The sequence below is a fragment of the Hemiscyllium ocellatum genome, chromosome 9 (genome assembly GCF_020745735.1).
Source record: "Hemiscyllium ocellatum isolate sHemOce1 chromosome 9, sHemOce1.pat.X.cur, whole genome shotgun sequence".
In the NCBI taxonomy this organism is placed as follows: domain Eukaryota; kingdom Metazoa; phylum Chordata; class Chondrichthyes; order Orectolobiformes; family Hemiscylliidae; genus Hemiscyllium; species Hemiscyllium ocellatum.
The window spans coordinates 61,235,957-61,247,105 of NC_083409.1; the positions used below are offsets into that span (position 1 = coordinate 61,235,957).

The following is an 11,149-nucleotide window of genomic DNA, read 5'->3' on the forward strand; positions in this document are numbered from 1 at the left end:
AATATTTGATAAAGGAGTAAAATTCAAAGATTTGGGTGAATTGTGTGATATTTGTCAATAAACGTTCTCATCATTTTACTGTTTAGTAATAAACATAAAGGACCCATTACTGGTTTAGTCAGGGAAGTATGTATTTTCCAATACAGTGCATTCTGATATAGCACGTATTTCGTCAATGCGAATTGGCTAATTGCATGATTGACTAATTGTTAATACTGTTTGGATGATACGAAATTTCTGCTGAATGGTTATGGCGATTTTTTTTTTCTATAGCAGTTTTTCATAGCGTGATTTTCTATACAGTGAGATTGCAGAGGAATACCACTTCCCCATATACCATCGCACACTGTAATTCTCTGAGGCATGGTCAGAAGTCTCACAATATCAGATTATAGTCCAACAGGTTTATTTGAAATCACAAACTTTTGGAGTTCTGCTCCTTCGTTCACTTGATGGAGTAGTGTTCCAAAAGCTTGTGATTTCAAATAAACCTGTGGGACTGTAACCTGATATTGTGACTTCTGAACTTGTCCGGCACCTCCACATAAGAGGCATATATTTAGTACCTTGACACTTAAAACAGCTTTGCTAAGTCACTTCTATATTGGCCTTGGCCAGCAAGTCGTAAACTGTGTAGGTTGAGACTGCTGATGTCTTGGGATAAGATTTTGGGGTTGAACATTCTGAGGCAGTAATGGTGGCCACAGAATGTACATTTGAGTTTTGATAACTAAGGACCTCTTTAAATGTTAGTTTTTTTGAGTTGATGAGGGTGCTTTGATGTCTTCAGTCCTCATTTTTTTTCTGCAACTCAGTCTGAAAAAGTTTTTTTAAGGGTAGACCCAACTGTTTCAACACACTTGAAATTAACGCATGTCTATTTAGTTCCTTTTGCCTACCAATTATTTTGGCTTTTGTATTTCAGATAAAAAGGAGGACAAAAGGAAACATTCTCGATCAAGGTCTCGCTCACGTAGGCGGCGTTCTCGTTCCCGGTCAAGGCATAGGTGAGAATAAGAAGAGAGTTGCTGTTTTCATTAAGCAGGGTAATGATTTGAGTGAGTGATTTAATATATTGTGCCAATTCAAATCTAATGTGATTTGATTTGTTCGAGTAAAAAGTGAGGTCTGCAGATGCTGGAGATCAGAGCTGAAAATGTGTTGCTGGTTAAAGCACAGCAGGTCAGGCAGCATCCAAGGAACAGGAAATTCGACGTTTCGGGCCAGAGCCCTTCATCAGGATGAAGGGCTCTGGCCCGAAACGTCGAATTTCCTGTTCCTTGGATGCTGCCTGACCTGCTGTGCTTTAACCAGCAACACATTTTCAGCTCTAATTTGATTTGTTGTCCATTTACTTAAATGTTATAGATTCCAGACCTATGAAAATGCAGCAGTAATATTCCATTCCTTGCTAATGTGCAAAGTTAGAAATATGTTTGACCTTCAGTAATTTGGAACTAAGCAAAGTAGCTTTTTTAGTCCAAGTTTTGTCTTATTGGGGCAAAAGAATTATTTTTAAAAATCCCTGAGTACAAAAGTATGTTTGTCCAATCTTTTTATTAGTTTTACAAATTCCATCTTCGTGTATCCTTTCATCTATACTATTTTGTGACTTGCCGCACTTGCCCACCCAAGCTCTGAAAACATCCTCTAAAATGTTATTTTCTTGACTGGCAAGTTTTCCTTTACAGCATTGCCTTGGTTATTCTATATTACGATGTAGTTTTTTTCATAAATAAATAGTGCACTTTGAAATTTCCTACTGACTCCTTCCTATGCATGATCCAAAAGTCAAGGTTGGTGTCCTAGGTACCATTATTCAAAACCCATTGTGGCAGCTAGTGGAATTTAAATTCAATTAATAAAATGTAGAAATAAGAGGAGGCTATTAAGTATAATTAAAATACTGACTGTGATGTCTTTTTGTTGTTCTGATCCAAATGGTTCACTCAGGTCGTTTTTAAGGAAGCTGATCCTCCCCTGGTGTGGCCTACACCTGACTCCAGATGCACAGCAATGTGGTTGACTCTTAATTGCCCTCAGGGCAATTGGTGGTGGGCTGCAAATATTTGGCCTTACCAGAGACACACACATTACATGAAAGAATAAAGAAAATCCGCAAATTTCCTGAGTGATTGGGTGGAACCCATGAAAAACTAACTCTTGCCAAAGAAACTGAAGAGGAAGAGTCTCTGTGAATTGGGGATTACAGTGAATTGCTGTGTCCTGACTCTCTATAAGGAAATTGGTGTTGTAGCATGATCTGGAACATTAGGTTAAATTACCAGGAGTGTATAAACATTCCCAAGTCAGAATGACAGTGGAGAATTGAGATGTCATCTTGATTCAAGAATGAAATCCCTTAAAATGAAGATAGAATATTAGTGAGGCTATTGTTAATCTCTGTAATCACTAGCATCTTGGTTCCTGTAAAAGAAGGGTCAGTAACCAGCAGATGCGGACTTAAAGGGATTGGTAACACAGTTTGAAAGAACACAAAAAAGCTCTTCATGTGCAGTATAAAAATAGAATTTCTTATTGTGGATATAGGTATTCTTGACTATGCCTCAATTTACTGGCTATTTCTAACTGTTAGCTCCTGCCTTGAACTGCTGCAGTCGTTGTAAAGTAGGTAAATCATTTGTTGTTGAAGGAGCAGTGGGGGTGGGAGGTGAGTTATGTCAGAATTCCTAGCCTCTAAACTGTTAGCATACCCTCAAGATTCTGTATAAACCCTTATGTTTACAGCACAGATGGAAACCATTTGATGCATTAAGTGAATAAATACTGTTTAAAGGTCATGAGAGCTTCTGAGTCAACCATGCTTTTCAGGCCCTATGTTTCAGACTCCAACCATCCTTGGGTGAAAAAAGATTGTCTTCAACTTTCCATGTGACCTTTTATCACTTCGCTTAAATTAGTGATCCTGGTTTTTGACCTGTCTCCTACACATTCCATCTCTATCCATTAAACTTTACACCCTACCATATCCACCTCGAATCTTCTCTGCTCCAAGGAAAGCAGCCTTATTCTATATGGTTGCTTCAGTTCAGTTTCTACCTAATGGTAATCCCAAAGATTATGTTGCCAGAGGATTCAGCAATGATAATGACATTGAATGTCATGGGGAGATAGATTCTTTCTTGTTTTCAGATGGTCAAATATTACTTTGCTCCTTACCAGCACCAAAGTGGATGTAGTCCAGGTCTTGCTACTGGACATGGGCTGTATAGACTTGAGTAATAGTCAAATCTTTCTGTCTACTTTTTAAGGTTAAACTTATGGGGTTGACTATTACATGGATGCTACTCTGAGGAGTGGAATTTCATGCCTATTAAAATTCATATTTTATCATTAGCAGAAGCTCAATTGATCTAAACAAATAAAGAACAAAAACACAATGAATTATGGTAATTCTGAAAACCAGAGCAGAGCATGATGGCTGGCGGACTGGAAGACCCGGAGTGAGATGGCCTGCTCACTCACTCATGTGCATCTGTTATCTGTCAAGAACTAGGATCAACTTTTATACGAGATATGTGGATAATTCCGTAATTTTTTTTTGGCCAAAAATAGGGGATCGACTTTTACATGATGTTGACTATTACTCAAGTATATATGGTACATTTAGTTGCTGAGGAGTCACAACATTGTGTTGAACGTTGTGCAGTCATCAGTGAACATCCCAGCCTTTGGCTTCATGAAGGAGTAGACGTCATTGAAGAAGCTGAAGGTGTTTGCTACTAGGTACACCTGAAGTGATACCCCAGGCCTGAGATGATAGAACACGCTGTCAAACTGACAATGAGCCAGAATAAACTATTCAGCCTTTCAAGTCTGCTTTGCATTTAATAAGATCATGGTCAATCTGACTGTAACCCTAAAACTATACTTCTTCCTACCCTGAACACGTTTCACGACCTTGCTTACTAAGAACACTCTGTTTCTGCCTTTAAGATTATTTAAAAACTGAAACTCTGCTTCCACTGCATTTTCAGGAAGTGACTCCTGTGTTTCTCAGAAAAAGTTTCACATCAGTTTTAAATGAGTTGTCACTTACTTTTAAACAGGGACCCCGGTTCTAGGCGGCATGTCCACATCTACCCTGTCACCACCCTTCAGGATCTTAACTGTTTGTTTGTCAAACTGTTTCTTATGTTTCTAAACTCCAGACACAAATCTAGCCTGTGCAACCTTTCCACAACCTGCCTATTACAGCTATTAATCTGATAGACCTCCTCAGAATTGCTTCTAACACATCTGCATTCTTCCTTAACTGAGTTACCATAACCTGTATTACTGAACCAAAACCTCTTGTTCAGTATCCTCTGTAAAGGTTAATAGTATTCTATTAACTTGCCTAATTACTTGCTCTATTTACATACTAACATTTGATTCATGCATAAGGACACCCAGATAACTAAACGTGTTTTCAGTTTGACTTCTCTAGTTTTTTAACAGAATTCCATTTCTTTTCCTAGCTTGTACTTTGTGCTGTCATTGTTTTTATCAAAAATGAGACTATACTTAGATCCTTCACATTGTAGCGTTCCATTTAATGCCAGTTTGAGATTTACATTGGAACTGTATGAATAAACCTTAAATACAGCTGTTCTTAAGTTTGTTTCGAGCACTTTTTTTTGTTTCCAGCTATTTGTCTAGATCTGTTCTTTAAGCACAATTTGCATTGTTAGATAATAGGTTTATTTTTGTTGAGTACTTTACACAGCACCTGCTTTTAATAGGCGTTCCAGGAGCAGATCTAGAAGGCGTTCCCATTCAAAGTCTAGGAGCAGACGACGATCGCGAAGTCCAAGAAGAAGAAGATCACGCTCAAGAGAGCGAAGGCGGTCTAGAAGTATATCCAAATCGAGGTTTGTTGCAGATTTAATTTTTTTTGATTTGCTATTGGTATTTATATGTATGTTTTTAATGTAGATTTTAAATGAACTTTTGTACAGCCATTTTTAAACATCACTTTGTTTTCCCTGTAGAGAGAAAAAGAAGGAAGAGAAAAAGAGATCAAAAACACCTCCCAAAAGCTACAGCACAGCCAGGCGGTCTCGAAGTCCTAGCAGGTATGCATTCAAGTGGGGCACTTAACCAAAAAGTTATGTTTTAAATATAAGATGCAAGCAGGTTGTCACAAGGGGTGTATTTCTTTCTCTACGTTGGAAGTTTCTGGTCCATGCAGCATTCTTTAATTGGAAGCAAGAGACAAGAGGGTTGCGACATTCTATACTGTACAGTGAAGAATATTTTAGAACTTCAGGCAGAAAATAAGGGCCACTATCTTGTGTTGCTCATTGGCATTCTCCATTGAGATGGAAGTGTGGTGTTTGGTGGGTCAAAGTCTGTTTTCCAGGTGGAAACAAGAATTAAGTTCCAATTTTTGTCTGTTGAAGGAAGTGCCATCTTTTCCGATAACACTTCTTTCGTTCATTCATGGGTATCACTGGGTGGCCAACATTTATTGTCCATTCCTAGTTGCTCTTGAAAAGTGTAGTTGAACTGTTGCAGTCTCTATAGGAAGACCCACAATGCTGTGAGGGAGAGAGTTCCAAGATTTTGTCACAGCAATACTAGAAGAAAGAGTGTTATCTTTCCAGCTCAGAATGGTGAGTGGCTTGGAGGGTGACTTGCAGGTGATAGTGTTCCCATGTATGTTTGGCCCTTATTCTTCCAGGCAGAAATGGAAGGTGCTGTTGAGGAAATCTTAGGGTTTCCACAGTGCATCTTGTAGGTGGTACAACTGCTGCAACTGAGCATTGGTGGCAGAGGGTGTGGATGTGATGCCATCATGCAAGTTGCTTTGACCAGGATGATATAAAGCTTGAGTGTTGTTGGAGCTGTACTCAACTAGATAATTGAGGACCATTTCATCACATTCCTGGCGTGCTGCTTCTAGATGGTGGACAGTCTTTGGACAGTCAGGAGGTTGTCTCTGACCTTCTGTGGCCACTGTGTTTATATGGCGAGTCCAGTTAAGTTTCTGATGGGGATTCAGCCATGGTGACGCCATTGAATGTCAACAGATGATGGTTAAATTCTCTCACTGGAGATAGTCATTGCTTGCCATTTGTGTAGACAAATGTTATTTGCCACTTTTCAGCCCAAACCTGGATATTTTCCAAGTTTAGCTGCATTTGAAGATGGACTGCTACAATATCTGAGGAGTTGCAAATGGTGCTCAACGTTGTGCAATTATCAACAAATATTCCACTTCTGACCTCATGATGGAGGGCAAGTTATTGAAGCAGCCAAATTTGGTTGGATTGAGCGCACACAGTTGAGGCAATTCGGCAAAGGTGTCCTGGAACAGATGGCTGACATACAATAACCATATCTGTTTTCCTTTGTGTTGGGTATGACTCAACCACCAGAGGTAAAGGTTTATTGTTAAGCAAGAGCTGCTTGATCACACAGCTAATGATACCTTCTATCACTTTACTGATGTGGAGGTGCAGACTGATGAGGTGGTAATCGGCCAGGCTGAATTTATTTTGTTCCTTGTGTACTGGTCATACCTATGTCATTTTCTTCATTTGTAAGGTAGAAGCCAGTGTTGTAGCTATACTGGGAACAACTTCACAAGGGATGTGGCAGGTTCTGGAGCACTTGTCTTAGTACTATTGCTAGAATGTCATCAATACCTGCAGCCTTTGCAATATGCAGTGCCTTCAGCTCTCTTTGTTCTCATTTGGAGTGAATTTAATGATTGAAGATTTGCACTTGTGATGCTGGGGACCTGTGGGGATGACAGAGATGTATCATGCACTTGTCACATCTGGGTGAAGGTTGTTGCAAATGCTTCAGTCTTGTGCATTGATGTGCTGGGGTCCCCTGTCATTGAGGATAGAAATATCATGGTGCCTCCTAATCTTGTCAGTTCATATGTTCACTATCCATTGATGACTGCAGTCCTGCCACATCCAGAGCTTCGATCTGATTTGTTGGTTGTGAAGTTGCTGAGCTCTGTGTATCACTTGCTGTTTGGCATGCAAGAATCCTGTTTTGTACCTTCAATATTACTCATTTTTAGGTGTGTCTGGTAGTGCTCTTGACATTCCCTCTTCCACTCTTCAGTGGATTAGGTTTATACCCTGTCTTGTTGGTAATGGTACAGTTGGGCATATGCCAGGTCATGAGGTTGCAGATTGGTGTACGATTCTTCTGCTCCTGTCCCACAGCATCTCATGGATGCCCACTCTTGACTTGCTAGATTTGATTGTAGTCTGTTTAGCATGGTGGTAGTGCCACACAACCCAGTGGAGAGTATTCTCAATGTGAAGGTGGGAGTTGGACTCCACAAGGACTGTGCAGTAGTCACTCTTTACTGGTTACTGTCATGGACAGATACATCTGCAGCAGGCAGATTGCTGAGTATCAGGTCAACTGTCTTTCTCTAGTTCCCTCACCACCTGCGAAAGCCTAGTTTTGGAGCAGAGTCCTTTAGAACTTCACCAGTTTGATCAGTAGTACTGTTGCTGAGCTACTGGGTGGTGCACATCAAATCCATCAACCAGTGTATATGCTACTTCCTGCAAATGATGATCATGGAGGTGAGGGCAGGGGATACTTGGTATTCTGCAAGGTGGTCCATTCAATTTTTTTTAGACTTTCTAACTATTATTACTAAATACATTAGTGTGCATTTTCAGAGCATTTAAAAATTAGCAACTTTGCTGTGGTGTGGAGTCACGTGTGTAATCTATAAGGTAGCCTGTCCAGTTGTGTAGTTAGAACTGTCTCTGTTCCCTCTAACTTTTTAAGATTTCTTCCAATTGTCAAGATTTTAACTTCTTTTGATACAATGATTTGCAGTTTTTGAAATAAGTTTTGCTTTTAGAAATAATTGTAAACCTTGGCAGTTTTTAAATGTAATTGAGAAAAGATTGACTATGCAAATGGTTATTTTTGCCAAACACTGTGAGAACTTTGAGTATAGGATAAAAGTAATAGATTGCTGTAATTAACATGTTCCCTTTGACAGAGACAGAGACCGAGAAAGAGAACGAAGGCGTAGAAGAAGTAGGACGATTTCAAGGTCCCCGAAGAAGTCGCGATCACCCAAACGTAAAGTGTCGCGATCACCATCCCCTAGAAGGTAAATGAGACAAATAACTGTTGATGAATCACATCTGAATAGGGTTTGTAAATATTTTTCAACGTGATAGGAGTTTGTACTTCTTAACATTGTGGACAACTTTCCAGCAACACATTTTATCAGTTTTATCTGATGCTGATCTGACAATCTGCTATTACAGTTTGGCAAAGTGGCAGCATTGTTATTTAGTTGGCTCACTGTTTTCCAATTTGTTTTCTTATTGTGGTCCCATTATGTTTGAAAATTGTTGTGACTGCATCCCTCAGAGTTGTCAAAATTAACAGCAAGCCATTCATACTGCAGGTCAGGTTTTAAGTAAAATGCAGCTACTTTTTCACAGGACTCTCTACAGTGTCACTGATGGACTGGACAGGTCTGATCCTAGACTGAAATTTGGTTTGACAGTTTTGTTTGATTTTAATAATTGAAATGTGAGCATGTAATGCTGCAGATCTGTTAAGTTTTAAAGATTCTGAAACATGGTAAAATGTACACCCATTAATTTCAAAGCAGACCTTTACAATACACTCAACAGAGAGAAGTCCGTTCTCCTCTTTCAAATCTATTGGCTGTTATTTAACTGATTTTAGTTCCCAGTATTGAGAATCTGATGGGCTCTTCGTGGAGTTTTTAAAGAGTTTAGATTTTTGCAGTTTCAAATAATTCTCTCAGGGTTGTATTCAAACACTTCTAGTCTGGAGCTATCAAACTACACTGCTTTACACTGAGGGAACCTATTTCCTAACAATTCTAAACCACCATCTTGCATCAGGTGTAGCTGTTATACATATCCAGCTTCAGTCAAGACTTTTCCAAAGCAAAACTGAACCCAAAAGTCTTTTCAAACCTACAATATCTCCCCTAATTTAAAAAAAACTAGTGCTTTCTAAATTGACAACTTAATGGAACAAAGTAATGTAGTGCATTATAAAGTTTGCAATTATGACAAAATCCCATTGCAACCCAGAAACACACTTGTGCTCTTTTTAAAGAAATCACCATGGCTGTAGAAATACTTAATCTTGACTATTAAATCCCTTCTTCCCACATGCTATTAGCTCAAATCCAAATTTTAAATTATATTGTAACGTAGATAAATTTCAAACTTGCATCGCTAAAGGTTCAGGATTGTTGTCACACTTCCATCTGAGACCCTGGCTAACATTTTTGCAAAATGTTAAGGTTATTTCTTCGATGAAGGAACCCCTTTGTCCCTCCTTCTTGCATTTCTCCTCCTCCCTCTCCTCTTCTGCCCCCAGCCCTTCCGACCACCATCACCAACAAACCCCATCTCTTTAAACAGTTCTTCTCAAATCAAAGATAAATCTTCAAGCTATTTGAAATTTTTTGATCAACTTATAGGCACAAAAAAGAAAAGAAGAAGGATAAAGACAGAGACAGAAGCAGAGAAGTAGAGGAAAGGGAGAGATCATCTAGCAAAAAGAAGAAGAGCAAAGACAAAGAGCGGGAGAAGGAGAGGGAAAAAAAAGCAGAGAGTGAAAAAGGAGATGTGAAGGTAAATCTGAAAATGTAGAGAATATTACAATTTGTATACGTCTATTGTCTTGAATCATTCCTTTTCTGTAGTATGAGATTTTGACTACTGCTACATGATTTTATTTGGATTGCTTTTATTGAATTGAACAATGGTTTTCAAAATCTTTCTTTTATGCAGGTTACAAGAGATTATGATGAAGAGGAGCAAGGGTATGACAGTGAAAAAGAAAGAAAAGAAGAGCAGAGAGTTTCTGAATCTGCAGTGTCTCCAAAACTGAAAGAGGTTGCACAGCCAAGTGACAAGGAAAGTACTGATGTTGTTAAAGAGTCAAAGGTCAATGGCGATGATCACCATGAAGAAGATATGGACATGAGTGAATAAACTTAGTGAAAGCTGATTTATATTCCTAATGTGAAGTGATTATTTTTAGCAGTGCTTTCTGTCAGAATTGAAGTGTCGCCCTTCTATAATATTTTCTATGGTTAGAAAGTGGTGACTTTGGCACCTGCCTTGTTCGACACAGTTTGTGGAAGAGGTGTGCAGATGACTTGGTTCAAGAAGTGAAACTGCACTTCTAATAGCATCAGATTGGTGTGCCAGTAAGAAGCTTTTTCTGAAATATATGCAGGGATCTCCTTTGAAAAGAGTAGGAACCTCAGTAATGTGTAATATTTGTTCAAAGAAACTCAACCAATACTGATGTAGATAGTTACATATCCTATGAGCCTTGTGACTGTAGATTTTGAGTTTATGTAGTTCACTGTTTATTTGGCATTCTTAGTTTAAGTGGCTTTGTCTGCTTTTGTATGTAGCTCTAATAAATAACATACTTTGATATTTCCTGCTCTTCAATTTATCATTTGTGTATTGCGCACTATTTTCAAAATAGTGAGCATCTGCACAAACTGGAGTTCATGTGCAAGGTCTTGAGGAAAATAGTTTTCTTTATCTTGATACTGACAAGTCTGTCAGATTAGCAATTTTGGCTGCAGTATGTGCCATGGTCTTGTACAGTTTATGAAAACAATTTCTGTTTTACATGTGAGCTTTGATAATAAAAGCTATTTTAAAGCCTAGTTCAGATTCTGCTCATTATTTTGATTGGAGCTTCTATAGTCAGGTCTTCAGGATGGTGTTCAATGTTTTGTAAAAACTTTAATTCGGATGTAATACATGATGGAGAATAATTGTGGATCTGCTGTGAAAGTGGATTGCAATTTTCATATTTAAAATGGCTATAAATAAAGGTAATATAATTTTAATGAAGTTTCTTTCCCCATTTTGTTTATTTCAGAGATGCAGGAACAAAATCCTAGTCTGACCAACGCCTCTCCAGAAGCATTTCCAATGTTGATATTTATTCATTTTCAGCATCTTCTGGAGGTGTCAACTAATAGTAATGGTACAGTCCAGTGCCATTTGGAAGGCATTATCACTGGCCAAATTCAGACCTGTTCACTTCCAGGTGTGAGCAGACAGTACATTAGATTCCCTACAGTGTGGAAACAGGGCCTTCTGCCTGACCAGTCCACACAGACCCTCCG

At 38.8% G+C, this 11,149-nt stretch overlaps 1 protein-coding gene across 2 annotated transcripts in view; it reads left to right on the forward strand.

The window, feature by feature from the left end:
- Window positions 1-10,681, forward strand: part of srsf11 (serine and arginine rich splicing factor 11) — a 40,742-nt gene extending 30,061 nt beyond the window's left edge. For both annotated transcript variants that reach the window (XM_060830406.1, XM_060830407.1), the window contains 6 exons: window positions 926-1,007; window positions 4,746-4,874; window positions 4,995-5,078; window positions 7,994-8,107; window positions 9,470-9,623; window positions 9,783-10,681. In XM_060830406.1, coding sequence (XP_060686389.1) covers window positions 926-1,007; window positions 4,746-4,874; window positions 4,995-5,078; window positions 7,994-8,107; window positions 9,470-9,623; window positions 9,783-9,986 — 767 coding nt within the window. In that variant the 3' untranslated portion in view covers window positions 9,987-10,681. The remainder of the gene's footprint in view (window positions 1-925; window positions 1,008-4,745; window positions 4,875-4,994; window positions 5,079-7,993; window positions 8,108-9,469; window positions 9,624-9,782) is intronic.
- The last annotated feature ends 468 nt before the right edge of the window (window positions 10,682-11,149 follow it).